General features: G+C 53.4%; 1 protein-coding gene across 1 annotated transcript; it reads left to right on the forward strand.

Moving 5' to 3' along the window:
• Positions 1-9,258: 9,258 nt before the first annotated feature.
• PTGES (prostaglandin E synthase) lies at positions 9,259-21,376 on the forward strand. The gene is made up of 3 exons (XM_067742991.1): positions 9,259-9,576; positions 12,943-13,025; positions 20,802-21,376. Exons 1-3 carry the CDS (start codon positions 9,448-9,450, stop codon positions 21,049-21,051), a joined length of 462 nt encoding a protein of 153 aa, XP_067599092.1. The 5' UTR covers positions 9,259-9,447; the 3' UTR covers positions 21,052-21,376.
• Positions 21,377-24,721: the final 3,345 nt, after the last annotated feature.

Below are 24,721 nucleotides of genomic sequence, written 5' to 3' on the forward strand. Positions count from 1 at the left end.
GGCTTGAATAGAATCAAAGACAGAGGAAGGAGGAAGTCACCCCATGTTTCCTGCCTCACTGCCTCACTAATCTCCCCCAGCCCTTGGACTGAGATTTTCACCATTGACTTCCCTGGTTCTCAGGCCTTTGGGCTTGGGCTGAACTACACCACCCGCTTTCCCAAGTCTCAAGCTTGCAGATGGCAGGTGGTGGGACTTCTCAGCCTCTATAATCATATGAACTAATTTCTCATAAAGAAAAATCCCTCTAGATGGATAGATAGATAGACAATCTCTCTCTATATAGATTATATATAGATAGATTATATCTATATCTATATAGTCATATAATCTCTCTCTCAATCAAATCAATAGGATTTGATTGATTTTGTTTTTCTCTGGAAAACCCTGGCTAATACAGACCCTATTTCCAAGTAAGGTCACATTCACAGGTGCTGTGGTTTAGGACTCGGACATCTTTTGTGGGGAAGCTATTCAACACACGACAGACATGTTACCTCTGTCTTTGATAGAGGCTGGACTGCAAAGGGAATTAGAGCAGGAGCTCTGCAACTGCGTCGTTCTGGATTTGAATCCTCCACTTGTGTTCTCATTACTATGGTTGTTTTTTGGCCCTTGAACCTCAGGAATCTTCTATGATAATCGGAGGTCATGGTGTTATGAGTAATTACCCCCAAAAGATTGTTGTGAGACCTCTCATTAGCTCTTTTTAAAAAATTACATTATTTATTTATTTATTTTTGGTTGTGCCGGGTCTTAGTTGCCACAGGAGGGCTACTTAGTTGCGGCTCCAGGGCTCCTTAGTTGTGGCCTGTGAACTCTTAGTTACGGCATGCATGTGGGATCTAGTTCCCTGACCAGGGATCGAAACTGGGCCCCCTGCATTGGGAGCACTGAGTCTTATCCACTGCACCACCAGAGAAGTCCCTCTCATCAGCTCTTAGGGTAAGTTACTCAGATGGTCCATACCTCAATTTTCTCATCTGTAAAATGGGAATAACAGTACCTACCTCAACGGGTTGTTATGAATTTGTTGTTATGAATTTTAAATAAGTTTAATATTTCCCGGGCACATGGTGAATGTCAGATAATAGCATTTAATAATGCTATTATTAAAAAGTAATCATGATGCCTGGCTCAGGGGAAGTACGAAACAGTGCTAGCTGCTATTATGGTCCACGTTATTTATCATGAGATGTTGGCATCCTGAAAGGCCCTATCGAGTTCTGATGTTATCCTTTCTCTGGCTTTCATGAGGACATGCCTTCTTCCCTCAGCTAAGTCACCCTGAGCTCAGAACCAGGGCCAGCTTCACGCAGTCACACAGGCTCAGTTTAATGCTCTTAAAGTCTGATGCATACAGCGTTTCCTTTGGAGAAGATGAAAAAGTTTTAGAGAGGGTTGGTGGTGATGGTTGCACGACAATATGAATGTACTTGATGCCACTGAATTGTACACTTTAAGATGGCTAGTTTTATGTTAAAAAGAAAAGCCGTCTCATTTACGTTCAAAAGGGTGGCTGTCTCATTCACGGCCGTATTGAAATTTGTAATAACTTCTGATCAAGGGGCTTTGCGTTGTCATTTTGCACTGGGCCCCCGCAAACTGTGCAGCCAGACCTACTTGGAGTCACAGCGCTTCCCGCGTTTGTAGCAGTGAGGGGTGAATTTCCCACTCTGGTCTGAGCTGGCTCAGCGGCACACGGGGTGATGGCCCCTCTAACAGGGACCTTTCCGAACTGGGTCGTGGCGGCTGGAAAACATGGGCTCCAAGGATGAGCTGACAGGACAGCAGTTGTTTCACCTGGAAGAGGGGATTTGGCGTGGACACTGCGTATCCTCCAATTTCTGAAAGGCAGTGGGGAAAAGAAGGGAACGCGAGTATTCTCTGTGGCCCCAGAGGGCAGATCTAGCATAAGGTAGGAATGTTAAACAAGGAGAGTTGTGCAAGAAGGGAATGGCTGGCTTCAGTTCAAACCTCAGCTGTGCCTGGGGGCTAAGGCATGGGCTCTGTCTTCGGGCAGTTCTACCTCTGCCCAGATCTGTGACCATAGAGAAGGCCATTTGTAGCCCTGAGCCAATTTTCCCACCTAGGAAATGGGCTGATAACAGGGTGAGATGCTAAAGATAAAACAAGGCAAGTTTACAGGTACAGCCTGTAAAGGGAGCCCGGCTCCTAGGGGGTTATCTAGTGCATAACAACTGCTGCCATTGCTGTTGTTGCTATTGTTATTAGTACTGGAAGGTAGTGAGTTCCCCAGACTGGCAGGGTTCTAGCCAAGATGGATCAACAGGGAGCTGCAGAGCCGACCCTTGCATCAGAGCTAAAGGAAGAAGTTCCCACTTCGCCCCCTTTCGGCATCTGGTGTATTTGGATGAGTAGTTTAAAAACCTGCAGTCGTAAAATACTGTCATGGTGACAAAGGCAGCGAGGGAAAGGGGGTGGTGTTTTTTTGTGGAGCAGAGGAAGGTTTGGGTCCTGGAGGCTGCTGAAGAAGTGGGAGGGGTTCCCGTTGTACTTGACTTTGAAAACCTCGGCCAGCTGTCCCCGGAGCCATCCCACGCTGAACACGATCCCAGGAATGCAAGAGCTCCCCTCCAAGGGCCTCCTAGGAAATGGGTTCCTGATGTGTCTGAGAGCAAGACACCGGAAACAGCGTCAGTGGGTGGCGTGCGTGTGAGAGCGAGGTCGCTTGTGCCACTTGATGCGCGGACAGCCCGGGCAGGTGAGGGTCTTGCCCTCGCTGATCCCGGAGCCTCTGCCTAGAGTCACACTTGGGGTGACAGCTGCTTCCCTGGAAATGCCTTGGCAAGGATTTGTGCTGAGACAGACATTTCTCCTCTCCCTCCTCCTCCATCTGCCTCTCCTGTTGTTTGTGTCATGTCCCCAAACTGTATCCAGGAAATACTCCTGCCTGACCGCAGCTCTGCTCATCAGTAACAGGATCTGAGACCCAGAGGCCGAGGAGCAGCGAGCAGATGGGTTCCATCAAGGGCCACGCTGCGTCAGAGCTTGGAATGGCCAGAAGGGTGTTTCTCTCCTGCACCACAGCTAGCCCCAGAATGCACCAGCATCTCACGCGCACATTCAGGTGGTCCAACTTTTGACAGATATTTACCCAGCACAGCTTTATGCAGATACCACGTTAGGTGTGTAAATACAGCCGTGAACGAGACAGCTGCCCTGGCTTTTCTTTTTCTTTTTAACGTAAAACTAGCCGTCTTAAAATGTACAATTCAGTGGCATCAAGTACATTCATACTGTTGTGCAAACGTCACCACCAGTCCTCTCTAAAACCTTTTCATCTTCCGCAAAGGAAACGCTGTATGCCTCAAGCCATCACTGCCATTCCCCCCTCCGCCTACACCCCGGCCACCGTCAGTCTGCTTTCTGTTTCTATGGATTTGCCTATCCCGGACATTTCATATAAATAGAATCATACGATAGATGGATTTTTGTGAGTGGCTTCTCTCTCTTAGCTTGATGTTTTTCAGGTTCATCCACATGTAGCCGGGCAGCATGTCATTCCTTTTTGTTTGTTTGTTTGTTTTTTCTTTTTGCCCATGCCACACGGCACGTGGAATCTTAGTTCCCCGACCAGGGATCGAACCCACACCCCCTGCAATGGAGGCGCAGAGACCTAACCACTGGACCGCCAGGGAGTTCCCCCCAGGCTCCACATCTCTAAAATGGGTCTATCAGTCATCTCTCCTCAGGACTGAATACCATGGCGTCTGTGATTAGGCCAGTGTTGGGTGTGAGGGCAATGCCCCAACGACCTTGGGGCCATCATCCCACGTGACTGCTGTCCTTAGTGGGATGGCGTCATCCCTGAAGGGAGTCTTGGCTGCCTCAGGAATGGGTTTCAGGGTCAGGCTGGGCTCGGAAGCCCAGGCAGACAGCTTGGCAAGAAGCCTCACATCAGCCTGGTTCACTGGTGGGCAGCTTCCAGTCTTACCCATTTATCCTTGTCAATAAATGTCAGCTTCTGTGTTGCTACACTGTTGGGTGAGTGTCTGTGCTGTTAACGGGCAAACTAACCAAATTTAAAATCATGCCTTCTTTTCCAGTCCTAACTGAATGGTTATCAAAGGCAGGTACCCTGGGACAATGCCCCAGTTACCTTGTTCTGGTCCCAACCTGCCTGGCAGCCAGTGCCACTCAGAGACACAGAGTCCTCTTCCCTGGCTCTCCGCTCGTCAGGCAGGAGAGACAGCCAGGCTCCCCCAGGGGAATTCCAAGAAGTAAGCAGGCGGCAGTCAGAATACAAAACCAAACTCTGGAGCTCTTTACTCATCTTGGGCTAGACTCTTTGGGTTACAAAAAAAAGAAATCCAAGTCAAATAAGCTTAATTCAGTTCAATTCAACAAATTACAGTTGTGTCTATATGTCAGGCATGGGACCAATGCTTGTGGTTCATCAGTAAACAAAAGAGACCCCTGCCCCAGAAAGCCAGGTATTAGTAAGGATACTAAATAAATTATATGATGTGTCAGTGAGTGATATGTGCTATGGAAAGAAAAGAGAAAGTGAAGGCGGGGAGGCGGCATCCGGAGTGCTGGGGGTGGGGACAGGATGCAGAACTGATTTAAGGTGCTCAGGGTTGGGCCGCATCAGGAAGCTGAGATTTGAGTAAAGACTTGAAGATGAGTTGTCAACCCAGTGGATGGCTGGGGGAAGAGAATTCCAGGCGGAGGGATCAGAGAAAGGACAGTGTCTGGCATGTTTGAGGACCAGCAAGGAGGGCGGTGTGACTGGGCTGAATGAATGAGGGGAGGAAGGAGAAGAGGAGTTCCGAGAGAACCAGATGGGGACCAGATGGGATAGGGCCATGGGCCATGGGCCAAACTTTGGCTTTTGCTCTGAGTGAGATGGGAGCCACTGCAGACTTTGGAGCAGAGGAGGAATGTGATTTGACTGATGTTTTGTTGAAGCTAAAAAGGAAATGCCTAGACTCCTGGGCCTGGGTGAGTCAGAGATTGGGGCCTCTTTGTTTCCTTGAGAATACAACCTCCTCTATGCGGGGAGAGGGAATGGCTGCACACTGCTTCAGGCCAACACCAGGCCAGGGTCCCGTCCTGGAGCCTAGAGGGATTTCTCCATCAGTGTCAGAACATAAACTCCCAGGGAAGGTCTCTGATTGGCTCTGCTTGGACCAATCGCAGTGCCCAGATGCCAGGAACATTGTGATTGGCTGGTCTGTGTCACATGGCTGCTCCACACTAAGAAGATGCAGTAGTCTGGCTGCCCCACCAGGGTTACAGGCAATCGGGGTGCAAGGAAAGGAAAGGAATGTTGTGATTTCCCACAGGAAGGTAGAAAGGAGAGGTGAGGTGGCAGACAAAAACAACAGTCCTTCCTTGAATTGCTCATCCCAAGGGGAGCCCAGGGTTCCCACCTGGTGGACCTCTGACCCAGGACGGGCTGCAGAGCCATCAGAAAGCACTCACTCATCTCCATTTGCCTCTCCCATAGACCACATACCACATTTCTCAAACATTGCTTCTCTGAGGAGGCTTGATGCCGCGGTGATGCCTACAACACGAATCTGACCTAAAAGGTCGCTTCAGTGACAGTGATTTTTATCACCGCGTTTCCTCATCCCTGGCTGGAGAGAGTCCCAGCAGTATTCACTGAGGTCAGGAACCGGTGGCGAGGTGGAGCAACTTCCTCCTCTCTCTAAGCCTCCTCTGAAGTCGCAGACAATTAAACAGCGTGCAGAGCCGGGTCTCTGATCCTCAGGAAATGCCGAGGAGAGTGAGCTGGAAGAAGGCTCAGGCGTGGCTGCTGCTCTCTGCTCAGGGTGGCAGAATTGGGACGGGAGAAATTTGTGGGGTTTTTTTTAATACAGTATAGTAACACATTTTGATTATACAGCTCGGTGAATTTTTATGTATATATCCACCTGTGTAACTATCACCCGGGTCAAGACATAAAACATTTCCAACGTCCAGGAGGCCTCCTCTCGGGGTGGTCTCAGGGCCTTCTCTTGTCCTCTTTCTTTTTTTAAATTTTTTTTAAAATTTGGCCACACCTCTTGGCTTGCTGGACCTTAGTTCCCTAACCAGGGATTGAACCAGAGCCCTAAGTAGTGAAAGCTCGGAGTCCTAACCACTGGACCACCAGGCAATTCCCTCTCTTGCCGTCATTTCTGTGCAGGCACTAGTGTATTTTCTGGGGGCCTTGGGGCCAGGCCCACAGTGAGCACTCCCATCCCCGACCCTGTCCCTGCCCCACCCTGCAAGGCGGCACAGGGGTGGGGCACCGATCCCATTTTCCATGCAAAGAACGTTACTGGAGCTCGGAGAAAAGTAACACCACCGTCACCATCTCCACCGAAAACAACAAGGGCAGCTCCACTGACTGAGGAAGGCTGTAGGGAAATTCTTGGCGGAAGATCAGAGAAGGGTTTGTTATCCTTGCCGGGCCCTGGCTTAGCTGGTTCGTTTCAGCAGATGATGAAGAAAAGATTCCTATCACAAAGTCACACACACGGGTCAGAAGGGCCTCCCGACAAAGTCCCTCTTATTTTCCGCTGTGGGTAACAGTAGGTAATCATCTGCTCCTTGCCCATACTGGTTTTCCCAGCCTCTGCTGGTGAGGTTTCTATCTTGCTGTTTTAGAAGACCAAACAGAGCAGAGCAAGCCCCCTGGTCCAAGGAGGGATGAACACAAGCGTCCCCTCTCGGTTGTCTCTGGTCCACAATTCTGGGGGTGGTGCAGAGATCCCAGCCCCGCAACTGAGCTTTTTGACAAGGAAGACAGCCCCCTGCAGTGGTTCCCCTGAGTTGGGGGCAAGAGAAGCGGGAGTCCTCTGTTCTCAGACAAAAACATCGGCAAGGAGCAAGCCAGCACAGTCCCTCCCAATCTAGTGTCAGAGATAAAACACGTTTCAGGACATCCAATGCCTTCTATGTTCGTCCGTGATCGTGACCTACCATTTATCTCATGGGGCTGGGACAACCCAGCCCGGCAGCCCCATGCTGCAGAGACATGGGTGTCGGTTTACAAGCTCATCTTTTGTCCAGATAAAGGAAGGCTTGGCACAGATAAATGGACAAGAAGCCATCCTTCACCTCACGTCCCCCACCCCCAACCTACTGCCCCCAGCCTCAGCGGCGGGGGGTTTCCAAGAGTCTCCCTCCTGGCAACCCTGCTAGGTAGGCATCATTATTCCCGTTTTGAGGAAGGGGAAACTGAGGCTCAGAGGCTTCTGCAGATGAAGGGCCGACTATGTGCCAGGTGCCTGATAATTAGACATGATTCTTCCTAGTTCCCACAGCTGCTGTGGGGAGTGACTGACCGTCGGCTGCATTTGACAGTTGAAGAAGTGGGTTCAGAGAGGGACGTTGCTTGCCCAAAGCCACACAGCTGCCACTGAGGGCTGGCTCTGGGGTTTGATGCCAGCGGAGTCTGGCTCTAGAGTTCACAGCAAGTGTCTTTGCCCTCTGGCCAGGTCTTTCCTTGGTCTCTGCTGCTTTGGGGCACAAGCCAGAACCAGAACGAGGAAAAGAACCAGGTATAGTTTTTTGACGTAAGGGAAGCCGTTTTGACCTAAGCCATTTTGTGATCTAAGCTGTGGTCACAGTGCTAGTCCTTGAACAGATCTCAGTAATAAGGAGCTTAAGGGAACAAAACAACAAACTGTTATCAGGCAGGAGGAATAACAATAACAAAGATAATTTATCAGTTGTTACAACTCCTGGTTCTGTTTCAGTGGTGCTTCAATAGCCCGAAGCACTTTCCCGAGATGTTTTGCAGAATTTAAACACCCCCCTCAGGCGCCCGACCACCAGATCTACTGAAACCTAGGGGACGGTGACTCTAACATTTTCTGACCCTCCTGACTTCAATCACCTAAAGCTTGGATGTGGTTGACCTCTGCTCCAATTCTGCGCTGAATTCTCCTCTGCTCGAGCCCCTCTATGCATACGCATATACCCTCAGCTTAAAACTTCCCCGCTTTTGCTGTTAACAGACACTGCTTTGGGAAAGCTCCCCGGTGTCTGCCTTACTTGCTGCAAGTAATAAATCCTTCCTTCTCCCCATCTTTGGCTCGTGTGTCTTTCAGCTCAACACCCACCAAGAGGCGAACCCAGTTTTCAGGTAACAAGACTGACACTGCTGTCCCTCTGGGCAGGTCCAAGTTTGGAGTGGGCACCGGAAGCTGAGTTTTCCCTCTTCCCCACTTCCCCAGGGTGCCCCTGCAAGCAGGAGCAAGCCGTGTTGGCAAAACTAAAGGGATAAGATCCCTGCCTCTCTACCAAGGTCCCACCCCAAACCTGGGGAAGGGGGCCAAGGGGAGGGGAGGACACGACAGGGTGAGGATTTTGAAGCAGGGGATTCAAAGGGGTCACGAGCTGTTGATGCTTTCTACCGAAGAACTGGCTCTTTTGGGAAGTTCCTGTGATGAACAATGAAACCATTTGCCTGGGAGTCTCCTGGCAAAGTAAAGTGATACTGAAAAAGACAGTAGACCACTGTGCTAGTTTCCTACAGTTGCTGTAACAAATGAACACAAATGTAGTGGCATAAAACAACACACATCTGCTATCTCACAGCTCTGGAGGCCAGAAGTCCAAAATCGATTTCGGTGGCTAAAGTCGAGGTGTCCACAAGGCTGGTTCCTGGGGAGAATTTGTCTCCTTGTCTTGTCCAGCTCCTAGAGGCCACCTGCGTTTTATGGTGCACCTTCCTTTCACCTTCCAGGCTAGCAGTGTAGCATCTTCTCTCCTCTCTGACCTCTGCTGTCTTCACATCTTTTCTCCCCCTAATTCTACTGCCTTTCTCTTAGGAGGACCCTTCTGATTCAGCTGCATTCACAGAGAATCCAGGATAATCTCTCCATTTGAAGACATTTACTCAGCCCTTGCAAAGGCCCTTCGCCACGTTCTGTGACGTAGTCACAGGCTCTGGAGACTGGGATGTGGACATCTTTGGGGGCGGGCGTAGGAGGAGCACAGTTCAGCAAAGTCACATCAGTGTAGGTCTGGCTGTGGCTCAAGTGTCCAGGCTGAAGGTGGGGACAGATAGCTTGGTTCTCACACCCTGACCCTCAGGGCGGTGGCCACAGATCAGTGACTCTGCCACCTGTGGAAGTCCTGCCAGGCTCCTGGCTTTGCTGCACGCCCTGAAGACAGGCACTGCCATCCACCCCCCCCCCCACTTGACAGATTGAGGAAACTGATTAGAAAGCGTTTAAGGATTTGCCAGGGAGAGGTGGGGCGGGGCCAGGGGCCCGATCGGGAGCCCCCCTGGCTCTCTGCTTCTCCCAGCATCTGGGGGCAGAAGTTGCGGCTGCTGGGAGGTGGGCGGGTGCCGAGTGCAGACAAGCCTCCCGCGTGCTCTCCCCGCCCCTCCCTGCTCTCGGAGACAGAGCCACGCGCCCGAGCTCGCAGCCGCTCGCTGTCTCTCCCGGAGCTGCCGCCGCTGCTGCCACCGCCGAGATGCCTCCCCCCGGCCTGGAGCTGATGAGCGGCCGGGTGCTCCCGGCCTTCCTGCTCTGCAGCACGCTGCTAGTCATCAAGATGTACGTGGTGGCCATCATCACGGGCCAAGTGAGGCTTCGGAAGAAGGTACGTGCCGCCCTCGGGGACCCCAGCCCCGCGTGCGCTCCCTTCTCCCACCGCCGGGAAGGCTGGGGACGGGACCCTTGGCCCAGATGTTTTCGGGGCCAGAGTTTGAGCGAGCGGGCTCGGGACCAGGTGCCTCTCCCAGCCCTTTGGGATGGCTTCTCTGCGGCCCTTGGTTTCAGCGGGGCCCGCACCTCCTTTTCCTCTGTTTTAAGAGCATTTGCCATTTGCCGTGCCACCAGGTGAGTTCTCGGCACAGCAGGACTCCACGAGTCCCGCTGAGCTAGGCCGGCGGCTCAGAGAGAAGCAGGTCCCAGAGGGTGGAGTGAGGCAGCATTCAGCCTCCGTCCGACCTGGCGGCTTCCCGCACCGGAGATCTGATGTTTGGGTGGGGTGGGAACCGGCAGAACAGGAGGCCAGAGAAGCCTTTAAGTGGAAATTCCCAGCTCGCCCGGCAAGGTCGCTCCCAAACCCACCGCAGCCTCCCTCCAGAGGCCAGGTCTCAGGCAGGCTGCGCTGAAGTTCTCGGGAAGGAATTTCCCCCACCGATCCGCCAATCCGAATCCTGGAGCCAAAACAGCAATAAAGACGCCAAGATCTGAGCCGGTGGGGGCGGGCGGGGCGGGGGGGGGGAGCAAGGGGGCGGGTGGACCTGTTCCAGGGCGGCCGCTAGCCCGCGGGGCAGCCAGGGCCAGGGAAGTGGCAGCAGCCGTCCTGTTAGACAAAGAGAAGCCCAGGGGTACCTCTGATCATCCCCCCAGGTATTTCAGAGAGGAGTTGTTTCCGACCGTGCCCCTTCGTCCAGTTCCGAGGCGAGGCAAGGCCGGCGCCCACGTCGTGCCATGCGGAGGGTGGACACTGGGGAGAGGAAGGTTGCTCAGCAGCAGGGCTTAGCAGGTACGGGCAGGACCGAAGGCAGGGCAGCTCCCCGGGTGAACGAACTCCCAAAGCAGAGGCACACGGATCGTGCTCACTTCTCCCTGCCCCGGCCCATCCTGGGATGCAAGATACAGGCAGCAAGCGGGGACAGCCGCGTTCACCCATTGAGTCCTTCCATGGAGCGTTTAATCCCCACCACCGCCCGGGGGGCGGGGGGAGTCGGGGTGGGGGCGTATTCAGCGTGTCATCCAGTTGAGGAACCTGAACTCAGAGAGGAGACCTCTCTTGTGAAGGCCACACAGCGGGGTTGGAGCCCAGGGGCCCAGCTCCGGAGCCCACTCCCTGCCATGGCGGGGATGGGGTTCTCACCAGGGCAGTGCGGGGCCCAGAGCTTTTCTTTTAATGTGAATTAGGGAAGGAAGAGGCAAACCTGTTGGGGTGCCTGTCTACCGGGTCAGTAGGGAGTGGCAGAAGGAAACCTCCCCTTGGGCTGGCTCCGGTTCTCCCTACACTACAAATTTCCCTCTCATTCAGTCAGTCAGGGAGGAGCTGGGGAAGCCACACCGTGGGGAGGTGACGGATGCCTGGGGAGGTGACGGATGCCGGCTCTGGCTCCTCCACCCATTAGCCTCGGGACCATGGGCAAGTCTGAGAGCTTGATTTCCTCATTTGTAAACTGAGGATGGTCACAGCAGTGCCAGGAGAATACAGCTCCTGGCACGGAGCAAATGCCCCACCAGTGTTAAGTCTTCATTACTTATTAACAGTTGGAATTGACATGACAGGCCAGAGATCTCTTGGTGGGAGTGCATCCCGAGGCCTGACCCCGGCCCCAGCTAGAGGCAGTGCTTATGCTTCTGACGCTGGGGCTCTATCCCTGTCTGCACTGCCGCTGGCTCCTGGCCAGGCCAACTTGTATTCATGCTGTCTTCAGGGGTGAGCAAACCCATGGACTGTGGACACCCAAGACAGCTGCCCACTGAATGCCGAGACCCTGAGAAAGGTGTCACAGGCCCACGGACTCTGCAGGGCCATCAGAATTGGTGATTCCATGACTTAAGGGCCAGCACAGAAGAATTCTGGGCGTTGGGGAATCCTGATGGTGACAAGCACTGCATTCACCTCTGGGCTGGAGCAGGGGCAGACCCACCAGGCAGGACAAAAAAAAACCCCAGCACTTGGGAACAGATATCTCAAGGGCTCATGAATCAGAAGCAGCAGGATATGCAATTTAGAAAACGTGCTACAGAGATTCAGGTTTGCTGTGGGGTTGGTGGGGCTGGCTGGCTGGATGCCCGCAGGGAACAGTGCAGCAAGAGCAACGGGTGTGACCTCCAATGACCTGAGTGTGACCTCAAGTCCCTCTTTTGCATTGACGATTCACCCAGCGAGCGCCCTCCTGGCGCTGTGCTGGGGCGTCTCCACTTCTCTCCTTTGCTCTTCATGTGGTAGATGAACCTCATTTGATCTGGAATTCACAGATGAGGAAGCTGAGACCCAGGGAAGTTCAGAAACCTGCAGTTAGTCGGTGTGGAGCTGAGTTTCTCACCGGGACCTGTCAAGACCCTCTCATTGCTCTTAGTTCAAAGTTTAAATTCTTAGGTTCCTGCCTCCAGGACCCCTGCTGACCCCTGCAGCTTTATCTTGGAACTCTGTCCCCTGCTGTCTATGCTCCAGCCATGCTGGTTTTTCATTCTTCATACATGCTCTTCTTCTGGCCCCAGGGCCTTTGCACATGCTGTTCCGTATGCTATTGCTATAACCCTCCCTTCTGGTTAAGGTTGATGCATCCTTCAAGCCTCAGCTTTACTGTCACTGCCTCAGAGAAGCCTTCTCTGATCCCCAGCCTTGGTTGGGTCTCCTGTGAACATTCTCAAAGCACACCCAGTCTTCTGTTTCTCAACACTCACCACCTGGTCTTCCCTGGTTCATTGGCAATTCCCTCATTACACTGTGGGCTTCACGAGAGCAGAGATAGGAGGGCCTTTTCCTTAGTCTTTTCCGGCTGCTCTACAACAAAATGCCAGAGACTGGGTGGCCTATCAGCCACAAAAATTTATTTCTCACAGTTCTGGAAGCTGGGAAGTCCGAGGTCAAGGAACCGGCCGAGGTGGTGTCTGATGAGGGCCTACTTTCTGGTCCATAGATGGCTATCTTCTTGCTGTGTCCTCACTTGGCAAAGGGGTGAGGCAGCTCTCTGGGGTCTCTCATAAGAGTGCTAATCTCATTCAAGAGAGCCCCACCCTTATGACCTAACTGCCTCCTTAAAGGCATCACACTGGGGGTTAGGCTTCAACATAGGAAATTTGCAGGGACACAAACATTTAGTCCATAGCAGCCTTGTTCACGGTGAGTCTCCAGCACTTAGCACGCAGTAAGAGTTCATGGATGCTGGTGAATGGCCACGTATGTGCCTGCCGGCATCGCCGCGGACCTAGTCGACTGGGCCGTCCATCTCATGAACGGTAACTCTCTGCTGATGTATTCCAGGCTTTTGCCAACCCTGAGGATGCTCAGAGACACGGAGGCCTCCAGTATTGCCGGAGCGACCCAGATGTGGAACGTTGTCTCAGGCAAGTACCACTGGCCCCTCAGCCTGATCATGGCCTGTCCTTTCGGGCCCTCTTCTGAACACGGGGGCTTGGAGGATGCCCAGGGGGCCTAGGTCTTCTGCCTTCCAGATCCTCTTAGACTGTTTTCATTTATTCATTAATTTAAGTTCTAGTGACTCGTGGAAAAGTGATATGTGCTCGTGGCTCAGGATGACAAAGTTGGAATAGGATGTTCAGTGCAATTTCAGTCTCTCTCCCACCTCTGACCTGCAGGTCCTGCCCAGATCTGCTCCCCAGGGGCCAGTGCTGTTACCAATGTCTTACGCATCTTCTCCGAGACACTTTTCCTGCATTTACTACACACGCGCTATGCTTTTTCCTTTTTACCCCCAAAGGATCACTCTTCACCCACTGATTTATACTGTCCTTTCTTCACATAACAGAAATTGTTTCATAGCAGCCCATAGAGGGGCCTCGTTCATTACGTCGGCACTGTAGCATTTACGCCATTTCTCTATTAAATAGATGGTCCGTAGCTGGTCCAACCACTTACCCTCCGATGGCATTTAGGCTGTTCTAAGTCTTTCTGTGTTATGAACAGAGTGCATCGAAGCTTCTTTCATTTTCCTTTGCGCGTCAGTGTGAGCAAAACTGCGGGCTGCGATCAAATGGTAAGAAATGCTGTCAAATGGTACACAAGTCTAGACCCACAACTGGTGTGTGAGACGTGTCTCCGACCCTGCTAACTCTGTATCCACTTTTGGGTGGATCCTTGCCAACATGATGGGTGAAAATATACATCACATTTCAGTTTTACTTTGCATTTCTTTCTTTCTTTTTTTTTTGGCTGTGCTGTGCAGCTTATGGGATTTTGGTTCCCTGACCAGGGCTCGAACTCAGGCCCTCAGCAGTGAGAGCACGGAGTCCAAACCACTGGACTGCCGGGGAATTCCCTACTTCGCATTTCTGAGTGAAGGTGAACATTTTTTCATATGCTTAGCGTCCCCCCAGTCAATCTAAAGCAATTTTTCTTATTATAAAACTCAGAACTAGTCATTGCAGACCATTTGGTTAATATTGAAAATACATAGAGCCAAAAGGGGAAAACCACTCACAATTCTTGTCGCTGTTAACGTGTTCATCCGTCTCCTCTTTGTCGTCTAAATATTTTTCATAACACTAGGTGTGCATGGTACACCCAACTGGGTGTTCTGATTTTTTTTCAGTTAATTATTTCATGAGCACTTTCCATGTCAGTAAATACTACTCGAAAAGTGATAATTAAAAAAGGGATGCAGAGGGAGTTCCCTGGCAGTGCAGTGGCTGGGACTCGGTGCTTTCACTGATGTGGCCCAGGTTCAATCCCTCATCAGGGAACTGACATCCACAAGCCACATGTGGGGCCATAAACAAATAAATACATAAAGGCCGTGTAAAATTCCATCAGAGACTAAAGGTTAATTTCACGTAGCCAGTCTCAGTGGTGGGTATTTTAGCAGTTTCCTCTCTGCAGTTTTACACCAATGGGCTGGAGAGCCAGGAGGAAGCACTCCCAGGGGATGGGGGTTGTCAGCAGGCGTGGGATGGGTGTGGGGAGGATGGGTAGCTGGACAGGAGTGAGACAGACACAAGCCCTCACCTAGTTCTTGTCACATTCCCATGAATCACCGGCAGAAATGGGTGGGACCAAGTGGTATAAATAATAGAGATTCTTTTCTTTTTCTTGGCCATTGAAAATAACATGTACTTGTGGTTTTTAAAAATTACAGAAATGTGTAATGTAGAAAGTGAAATTCATTGCTATTTCATCCTTTCTAATGTAACTACAGTATATAGTCCTTCATACGAGGTCCATCCATCCATCCATCTATCCGTTCATTCAACATTCAACGAGCACTGACCATGTGCTAGCTACCGTGTTTAGCACTCGTTGTACTTTGGTGAACAAAAGCCTCACCCGTACATGAATCCATACTGGTGACCCTCATGCCACCTGGTTGGCATGACTCTCCGGGGCAGTGGAGAAGCGTGTGATGAGTAGCAGGGGCAGCCGGTTGCCAGGCCAGCTCAGAGCAGCCACCCAGAGTGCTTGGCTTCTCCCAAGGGGTGAGGGGTCTGTGCAGCAAAACTTGCGTTACTTGTGGCACAGGGGTGGTTACACAGGGTCATGAACACTTTGTTTATACTGGCTGCAACCATGCCAGGGAGAGACCACACACCCGTGTGGTACCGCGATGTCTCCACCCACCCAACACGATTTTCATTTCTGAACAAAAGGACACGTCATCTACAGTGCTCATGCTCAAGTAGCTGAAATTCAATTCGGCACTTTTTTTTTTTTTTGGCTGTACCACATCACTTGTGGGATCTTAGTTCCCCAACCAAGGATCAAACCCGGGCCCTCCGGCAGTGAAAACACCCCAGTCTTAACCACTGGACCACCAGGGAATTCCCCAATTCAACACTTTTCTTTTCTTTTTTTAATTAATTAATTATCATTATTATTTTTGGCTGTGTTGGGTCCTCGCTGCGTGCGGGCTTTCTCTAGTTGCGGTGAGCGGGGGCTACTCTTCGTTGCGGTGCGCGGGCTTCTCATTGCAGTGGCTTCTCTTGTTGTGGAGCACGGGCTGTAGGCACACGGGCTCAGTAGTTGTGGCGCACGGGCTTAGCTGCTCCGCAGCATGTGGGATCTTCCTGGACCAGGGCTCGAACCTGTGTCCCCTGCATTGGCAGGCGGATTCTATCTATCTATCCATCTATTTATTTATTTATTTATTTATGGCCGCGTTGGGTCTTCATTGCTGCGCGCGGGCTTCCTCTAGTTGCAGCGAGAGGGGGCTACTCTTTGATGCGGTGCATGGGCTTCTCATTGCGGTGGCTTCTCTTGTTGCGGAGCATGGGCTCTAGGCGCGCGGGCTCAGTAGTTGTGGCGCACGGGCTTAGCTGCTCCACAGCATGTGGGATCTTCTCGGATCAGGGCTCAAACCCGTGTCCCCTGCATTGGCAGGCAGATTCTTAACCACTGTGCCACCAGGGAAGTCCCTGAATTTTCTTTCTTTCTTTATTATTTATTTATTTATTTTGCGGTATGCGGGCCTCTCACTGTTGCGGCCTGTCCCATTGCGGAGCACAGGCTCCGGACGCGCAGGCTCAGCGGCCATGGCTCACGGGCCCAGCCGCTCCGCGGCATGTGGGATCCTCCCGGACCGGTGCACAAACCCGCGTCCCCTTCATCGGCAGGCGGACTCTCAACCACTGCGCCACCAGGGAAGCCCTATTTTATTTATTTTTTTATACAGCAGGTTCTTATTAGTTATCCATTTTATACATATTAGTGTATACATGTCAATCTCTATCTCCCAATTCATCCACCACCACCAGCCACCCCCGCCGCTTTCCCCCCTTGGCATCCATACGTTTGTTCTCTACATCTGTGTCTCTATTTCTGCCTTGCCAACCAGTTCATCTGTACCATTTTTCTAGGTTCCACATATATGCGTTAAGATACGATATTTGTTTTTCTCTTTCTGACTTACTTCACTCTGTAGGACAGTCTCTAGATCCATCCACGTCTCTACAAATGACCCAATTTCATTCCTTTTTATGGCTGAGTAATATTCCATTGTATACATGTGCCACATCTTCTTTATCCATTCGTCTGTCGATGGGCATTTAGGTTGCTTCTATAACCTGGCTCTCGTAAATAGTGCCCAACGCAGCACCCTTTGAGCACCTCTTAGCTAATAATGTCATATTCATTTGGTGAGTATTGTTGGTGACCTTCCAGGTACTGTTATTTACTGGGGCTTACTATGCCGGACCTGGGGGTTCCTGGGGCCCCAGGGCTCCTGCTGACTTTACATAACATCATGGAACCTCGAGGGCGCAGGGAATCACACATCCTGCCATCCGCTACCGGAGAACTGGCTGGAACCTGACAGGAGACGCCCTGGAAGCAAAAGTGAGTTAAATATTAGACCAGAGGTTTTAGTGCAACCAGGGCCGCCTTCTGCACAAACAGGAAAGCACTTTGGTCTCAGTTCTTGGAGCACAGATCTGCCTTGCAGATTAGCTCAGGCTGGAGCCCAAATGTGAGACCAGCTCTGGGAGGGGTCAGGAACCAGGTTTCAAGGACAATGATGAAACCCAGCCACGTCCTTTGAGTGATTCCTATCGAAGTCTCCCGGCCATGTAGGTTTGGGCCAGATTCTGAGTTCATGTGAATATGCAGCTTCATTGGGGCCGGCGGGGGGGTGTGTCTCTGCGTGGTCCCGAAGAAGGAAGACAAACACTTGACCCAGACTTTGAGATATTTCTGATTATTTGGAGTGTGGTGCGGAGACTTAATCTGAGTGAACTGGTTTTTCAGGAGACTGGATCACAAAATCTCAGCCCTAGAAGTCCTTTAAGACCCCATCCAAACACATCATTTTGTGGGTGGTGAAAAGAGGCCCAGAGACAGAGACCTGCCTGAGGCCAGGGGTCTAACGAGCACCCTTGGGGAGGTGCGAGGCTGCTAGCCTCGCACCGTAAAATGTTTATGAATTTGGCCTGGGCGTCTGAGGGCGCTGGGATTCTGGCAAAACCAAGAGTTGAAATTAGCTTCAGCAATCATGTCCGGGACAGGGCTGGTGGTGATGATGACGGTGCCAAAGAAGATGGCAGCTAAATTGGGGCAAAACTACGCCGTGCCAGGCGGTGTTCTAAGCACTTTATAGGAACCAACCCACTCTGCCTCCCAATAGGCTTCCAAGGGCGGCACTAGCATCAATAGAGGAAGAAGCAGGTTTGCCAAGGCCGCATTGCTCGTGAGCCCAGGCCATCTGATATGGGCTCTGCTCTCCTTTCAAGAAGGCGGTTTAACTCTATTTTATAACCTGCCTTTAAAACTAAGCAGGCGTCACCTCATATCAAACCTGAATTCAAGGAAATCACCCGTGCAGATGGAGAGCCTGGGAAGGGAAGAGGAGAGAGCTAGCGGGGCTGCCAGCAGCTGTCCCTGCCCAGGAAGCCTGGGGGGAACTGTAGGGCTCTCTCCGCAGTCCTGTCACCGGATGCAATAAAAGGCAGCCGGTGTTGCAGTGTCTATTGACGGGAGAGGCAGGCCTGACGCTGCAGGGAGCCATGCAAGTCCAGTCTAGCGGGAATTTGCTCTGAGTGGTTTTTACCTTAAAAAACTGGTCATTAGTGGAATGACACATTTTGCCCAAGAATCTCTCTGGTACGTGACTCCCTCCATGTCTCTCGATTCGGATCCCGGGGTAGGGGCGGCGGGGAGGAGAGGAATGAGCTTTCTTGGCATCACGCCTGTCCTCGGCGCCACTTGTGGCTTCGTGGGGGCCCCATGGCAGTTTCCGTGGGGACTGGGCACCCCAGGGGCTGAGGGTCTTTCTCAGCTCCCAGCCACCTCTCCTCCCTCAAAGGTGATCTCTGAATCCTCTAGTCCCAGTTGCTGGAGCCAGGAGGGAGGGCTGCGCCTCCCATCTTTATTCCTCTTCTGTGCCTGGTGTCCCCCCACTTCTTTCCCTCACCTGTGCTGTGGGGTTTGGCCGACGATCCTCTCAACAGCTTTCTAAAAAGTGACTCACTCTCAGAACGTAAATACATGCTTTAAGGAGAAGTGTCTCATTGAATGGGTTTCATGCGCTAGTTACGCTTTTCCTGAAACTTTCCGAGAAATATACAACATGACAAAAATACTCCCAGCTGGTACCATCTCATGAGTCAACCTGTGGGAGGAAGACCACCTTCTAGGACACCCTGACTTAACTTAAAATAGGTTTTCCAAGGTGTCTGTCTCATAGCATGTTAGGGGATGTTGGTGTACACAGGTGTACGTCCATAGCATGGGGTTAAATAGCATGATTTTAGAGCAACAGTTGCTGCCTCTTCCCCAGTAAGGTAAGGGACTTGCTCGATTGAGGAATTGAAATGGCCCCAGTCCTCAGCTTCCCCCTCTTCATCGCTGTAGCCAAGATCTGGCCACGGCCTGCTTCTCTCACATGCATCCAGCAGTATTTCCCTCAGCTGGCGAGAACTGCCCTGCTGTAGGCTTGCTTTCCCTGGGGCTGTGTCCCAAGGTCAAGCTTTGGGAATAAAGGAGAAGGAAGACTCATGTTGGCTCCAGGATATGGGGACAGAGACACCAACTGCGGTGTCCTGAGTTTGACCTAAGATCCAGGCCCTGCTGGGTTTATGGGAGCTTTTGTACACTCAGATTGAATTCCAGACCCCTTACCCTGCTTCATGAGGCCCCTCTCCCCCTCTTACCCTGTCTCCCTCCCTCGTACGTGCCACACTCCAGCCACATGGGTCACTTTTCTGAGCCTTGAACACGCAATGCTCATTCCCACCTCAGGGCCTTTGCACAGGCCCATGCTTCTCCCTGGAGAGTTCTTCCCCTGCACAGATGGCCCCTCATCATTCAGGCTTCAGTACAACGTCTCTTTCCCTGACTACACCCACCCTAGTCATGCCACAGAGACCCCTGCAGCCCTGGGTTGCTGAGTGCTTCTCCCCTCTGCCCTGCCCAGTTCCTAGAGTCCACATACCCTGGCCCTTGCCTGAGGTCCTTGCAAGTGGCAGGGAAGTGGAGGACTCCGTGGCAGGTCCCCACACAGGGGCTGCTGGGCTGGGCTTGGCCCGTTAGTGCAGAGTTGGTGAGATGCACTCCAGCTGGAAGGCTTGGAGAAGGAGCTGCAGTTCTAGAAGCGTCCCCATGCCTCACACACGTGGCCTGTCCTTGGGGGAGGTCACGGCCCAGGCACCGCGTTCCTGTTTATTTGCGCTTCCAACATGCCATCTCTGGCTTTGGTCATTTGCTCAGTGTCTAATTTATGGGACTTGACCTCCCCACCCTCCACAGAGGAAGCTGCCCATTAGTAGGAATCATGGAAAATGTGAACCAACTCTGAGCAGAAGTGGATGAGTTTTCTTTGTCGGTCATTTTTTTACGGCAGGGTTATACACAGCTGCCCCTCCCCCCCCACCACATATACTCACACACTTGATATTTTAAACAAAGAAAGAAACAGGATAGCGCGGATGAAACAGAGCTTCGCCACTGGCCGGAGATTGGCTGGCTCCAGTGAGAGCAAGTTGTCCTTATTATCCCTGAGAGGAGGAAGGCTTTGCTTAGATTTAGGGGCAGAATAAGACAGAGCCAGGCGTGGATTTCAGATGCGTGTTCTTAGCCCATCCCTCTGGGGAGGGCCCAGGAACCTGCATTTGGAAGGAGGACGGCCTCAGAAAAGCCCTGCCTTGGTGGTAAAGAGCACGGGCTGGGGAGCTTCCTGGGGGTCTAGTGGTTAGGACTTGGCGCTTTCACTACTGTGGCCCGGGTTCAATTCCTGGTCGGGGAACTGAGATCCTGCAAGCTGCGTGGTGTGGCCAAAATTAAAAAAAAATAAATAAAAGAGCAGCGGCTGGAGGCAGACCGAGGCTCCAGCCCAGCTTTCACTCAACCCCACTGAGCCCCACTGTTCCTGCCTGGTGTCCAAGTCCAGAGGGGAAGATAGGGGAGACCATGGCAGGGGCTGCTAAGAAAACCAACCTGCAGCCCTTCGTGGCTCCCGGTCTGCTAACAGGGTTCACTTTCTGAGCTGCTCACCGGCACGAGCTTGGAGTCACCGTCGCCCCTGCCTCTGGGGCGTCTCCTTGCCTTGGCCGTGACGGACGTGAGTCTGGCACCCCCGAGGTGGTCCCCAGGGGTGTGGGGCCTTTCGGGGCAGAGGGTCTCAGCTTCCAGGACATTCTCAAAGCCGACTCCTGGCTGACTGCACCCTCTTGCCTTCCCAGAGCCCACCGGAATGACATGGAGACTATCTACCCCTTCCTGTTCCTGGGCTTCGTCTACTCCTTCTTGGGGCCTGACCCCTTCGTTGCCTGGGTGCACTTCCTGGTCGTCTTCCTGGGCCGCATGGTGCACACCGTGGCCTACCTGGGGAAGCTGCGGGCGCCCACCCGCTCTCTGGCCTACACCCTGGCCCAGCTCCCCTGCGCCTCCATGGCCCTGCAGATCGTCTGGGAAGCAGCTCGCCACCTGTGACCAGCCGCTGACACTTCCTCGGCCGCCGGACCCCCGGCCACGAGCCACCGGGAGACCAGGTGCCCCTCTGAGATTGTGATAGGCCCCGGGGCCTGGTATCCTGGCAACCAGCTGGATTCCTGGGTGAAGCCACCGATTGGAACTGTTTAGAGACCGGTTGTCACGACTGATAGAAAATCCTTCCACTTAAAGAACAGAGCATGAAAAGTATCCCTCCCTCTTCCTCCCCAAGTCTGGGAAGGGTGAGCAGAGACTCAGTTCAGGTTTCTGAACCTAACGACCCTCTGAATGCAGGGCTGTAATAAATAAGGACTTCTCACCTCCACCCCAGAGATGCTGATTTAGCTGGTCCAGAGGGGAGCCTGGGCGTCTGCATTTTTAGGAAGTTCCTGTGAGTCCCGGCAATGGCCGGGCCTGGGGCCCACTGCCAGCTCCCTCTAGGGGAGGGCCCAGGACCGGCAGGTGGGAGTTTCTCTCCCGGTGGGAGAAGGGTTGTGCTCCTTTGTGCCCTGTTGACACTTCCCTGTGCCACATTCCTTTGCTGCATCCTTCTGTCTTGGGCACAGGTGCCGATGGGAAGGGCCCACAGTAGGGTCGGCCTTCTCTTCCCGAGGCTTTAGTTGCTCCGAAAGGCTGTCATTCAAGGACAACGGGCTTTGAAGGACCAACCGCTAAAAGGAAATTTTGACTCCTTCGGTATTTGCGAGGCTTGAAAGCCGCAAATGTGCACCCCTGCCGGGAATCGTGTGTCTCTCCTGGACTCTTGCAGTAAGAGCATGTGGCTTTAGTCATTAATGAAGTGTCTGACCAGCTTGGCCCCCTGGCGGCGGGTTCCCGGCATCCACCACCGCCCAGGCTGGCTGGGGATCCGGCTCGCCCGGCACTCTTGCGGGTCTGTGTCTGGGGGCAAAACTGACAAGACACAGTCTCTGGCAAACACACAAACCCACCCAGACGAGGGTGCTGAATCATGCAGAAAGCAAGCAGGCTGCTGGGAGACACCCTCCCGCCTCCTGCCGTGGGCCAGTAAGATGGTCAGTCAAGCCCATTTTTACACATGAGGAAACCGAGGCTCAAGGTGGACTCCCTGCAGTGTGGGATCAGCTCTGAACCCCGCCTGTCTGGCTCCCCCAAACTGCTCTAACCATTGTGCGGTCCTGCCTTTCCCCAGACCCCCCTCCCCAGCGCTGCCCCTTTCCTCCAGGATCTAGGGAAGCCCCCCTCACACCTGGGCATGGCCTCCTCTCACAGCGCTGCAGCCCCCGAGCTTCTGCCCCCGCGGACTGATGGGTCTGCCTAGTGGGGGCCTCACTGGGGACCCGGGGTTCCCCAGGCCTCACTAGAAATCCGAGTCGGCCCCCCTGCCCGGCCGTGCTAGGAGGTGGGCTGGGTAGCATTGCTTCCTGGTGGTGAGATGAGCCTCTGTTCTGGGGCTGCAGCCGCACATCTGGAAGCAGAAAGCGCGTGTCCCTGTATTCAGTGTCTGCTGTTTGCTAAGCATCGGCTGAGCACGGTGTTCACAGCTTTTTTCCACTTGATCCTCCGCCCCAGGAAGGAGGTATTTCTGCTTTTTGATGAGGAAAGTAAGGCTCAGGAAGGAGCTGTAACTTGCCCAACATCCCTGAGCTGGGATGTGATAAAAGAGGAGTAGACCCAGGATGTGTGCTTGTGTTTTAATACTTTGGGCTCTTCCCGGACCAGGGAAAGAGGGACTGAGAGGGCAAAGTGCCCAGCTCAGACCCGGGTGAGGAGGGCATCCGATACCCACAGGGACCCTGTGACCCTGGGACCGAGGGAGGGGGCAGCTCCTCGGAACTGCAGAGACAGCAGCCCCTTGTGCACTGGCCCATCATTCGCTCCCTGCCCCGGCCCCCGGGACCCCTCAGATGCTGAGCTGCAAACAGGGTGGGGGGACGGCAGGACATCAGACAGTGACAACCCAAGTACTCAGTGCCCTAAGGGGGGGTGGGCAGTGGGAGCACAGGGAGGGCCTCTAACCCCTGCTGGGGAGGGGCTTCCTAGGGGACGTGACAGCTCGCCTGCCATGGGCGTAAGTCAGACCGGCTTTGGGGGCGTGTCCAATCCAGCTGAGGAAAGATGAGCAGAGCTCAGCCCCCCGGAGTCTTGTGCCTGGGAAGTGGCGGGGGGCGTGTGGGAGCGGGGGTGGGCGGAAAGGGGCTCATTCAAGGCCTTGGGGCCTTGTGGGGTGGGTTCAGAGCCAGGGTGAGGAGAAGTGGGCGAGGGGTTAGTGACGTGGCTCTGTGTCCCAAGAGAACTTCCGAGAAGCCACATGGAAGGCAGCATGGTGAGGTTGACAGCTGGGCACTGGCTCTGGTTCCCAAACTGACGCAGACAGTGCCCAGCTGTCCCTCCAGTTTCTGGAGGGGCCGGGAAGAGGCAGGCGCAGCCTGACGGCAGGGAGGGGCAGCTGGCAGGAGCCGGGCGATGTTTCCAGGGTAGACCCGGAACCCTCCAGGATGGGGAAGGGCTGGGGGCGGCTTCCCGGAGCAGCTGCCCCTGGGGCTGAACCACAGCGTCCCTTTCTTGGGCAGCGGCTAAGTGAGCACTGCAGGTGAGACGATGCGGGTGGGCTGGCCTGGCCAGAAGCCCCACCCACACCCCGCCCCAGGCCATCCTGGGCGCCGGTGAATTCCTCTGACTTCGCCTCGATCGCACCCCATCCAGATGCGGGGCGCCCTCTTGGGCTGCCTCCTCCTGACCCTGGGCTGTGGGTGGTGCGAAGTGTGGGCAGTGCTGGGGGCAGGGCAGTGCTGAGCAGCAGCCTGGGGGCAGGCAAGGACTTTGGGGCCCAGCCCAGGCTTGGGAAACCGGAGCTGCCCCTGACTGGAGCCTGGTGGCTGGGGGCAACTTCTTCTGGGCTCTGAGTGAGCAGGAAAGCCCAGAGCCAGCCTGGGGTATCACACAGACCCCAGGGTCAGGGCCCTGGTCTGTGAGTTAGGGGCCCTCTCCTCAAAATGTTGCCCGTTTGGTCCTAATGCTATAGAACCTTTCACCCCCACCCGGGTACACACACTTCTTTTTTTTTTTTTTTTAATAAACTTTATTTATTTTTGGCTGCGTGGGGTCTTCGTTGCTACACGCGGGCTTTCTCTAGTTGCGGCGAGTGGGAGCTATTCTTTGTTGTGGTGCGCGGGCTTCTCATTGCGGTGGCTTCTCTTTTTGCGGAGCATGGGCTCTAGGCATGCGGGCTTCAGTAGTTGTGGCACGTGGGCTCAGTAGTTGTGGCGCGTGGGCTCTAGAGCACAGGCTCAGTAGCTGTGGCGCACGGGGTTAGTTGCTCCACAGCACGTGGGATCTTCCCGGACCAGGGCTCGAACCCCTGTCCACTGCATTGGCAGGTGGATTCTTAACCACTGTACCATCAGGGAAGTCCTGAGTACACACACTTCTAAGGAGGAAGGCCAAGACAGGTGATGGCTGGTGTGCCCTGTCCACCTGGGCTCCCCAGTCTCCTATGAGGGCCCCTCTGGGGAACCACTGGGGCTCCCTCGTTTAATGGATTCCTTGTCTCCAGGCTTCCAAGAGCCTCCCTGGTATGTGACAGACTTGGAGGAACAGGCAAAGATGAGAGGACAAAGGGGCCTGGTTTTAGTCCTGGAGGCGGGGACAGAACCTGGGGACCCCCTTAATTCCCACAGAATTAAGGGCT

The sequence above is a fragment of the Pseudorca crassidens genome, chromosome 7 (genome assembly GCF_039906515.1).
Source record: "Pseudorca crassidens isolate mPseCra1 chromosome 7, mPseCra1.hap1, whole genome shotgun sequence".
Taxonomy (NCBI): Eukaryota; Metazoa; Chordata; class Mammalia; order Artiodactyla; family Delphinidae; genus Pseudorca; species Pseudorca crassidens.

Excerpts from the sequence above, each read along its gene's own strand:
- PTGES (XM_067742991.1), top strand. The coding sequence starts at position 9,448 with ATGCCTCCCCCCGGCCTGGAGCTGATGAGCGGCCGGGTGCTCCCGGCC. Across the intron at positions 9,577-12,942 it reads AAGTGAGGCTTCGGAAGAAG|GCTTTTGCCAACCCTGAGGA; the intron begins GTACGTGCCGCC and ends GATGTATTCCAG. Across the intron at positions 13,026-20,801 it reads GATGTGGAACGTTGTCTCAG|AGCCCACCGGAATGACATGG; the intron begins GCAAGTACCACT and ends TTGCCTTCCCAG.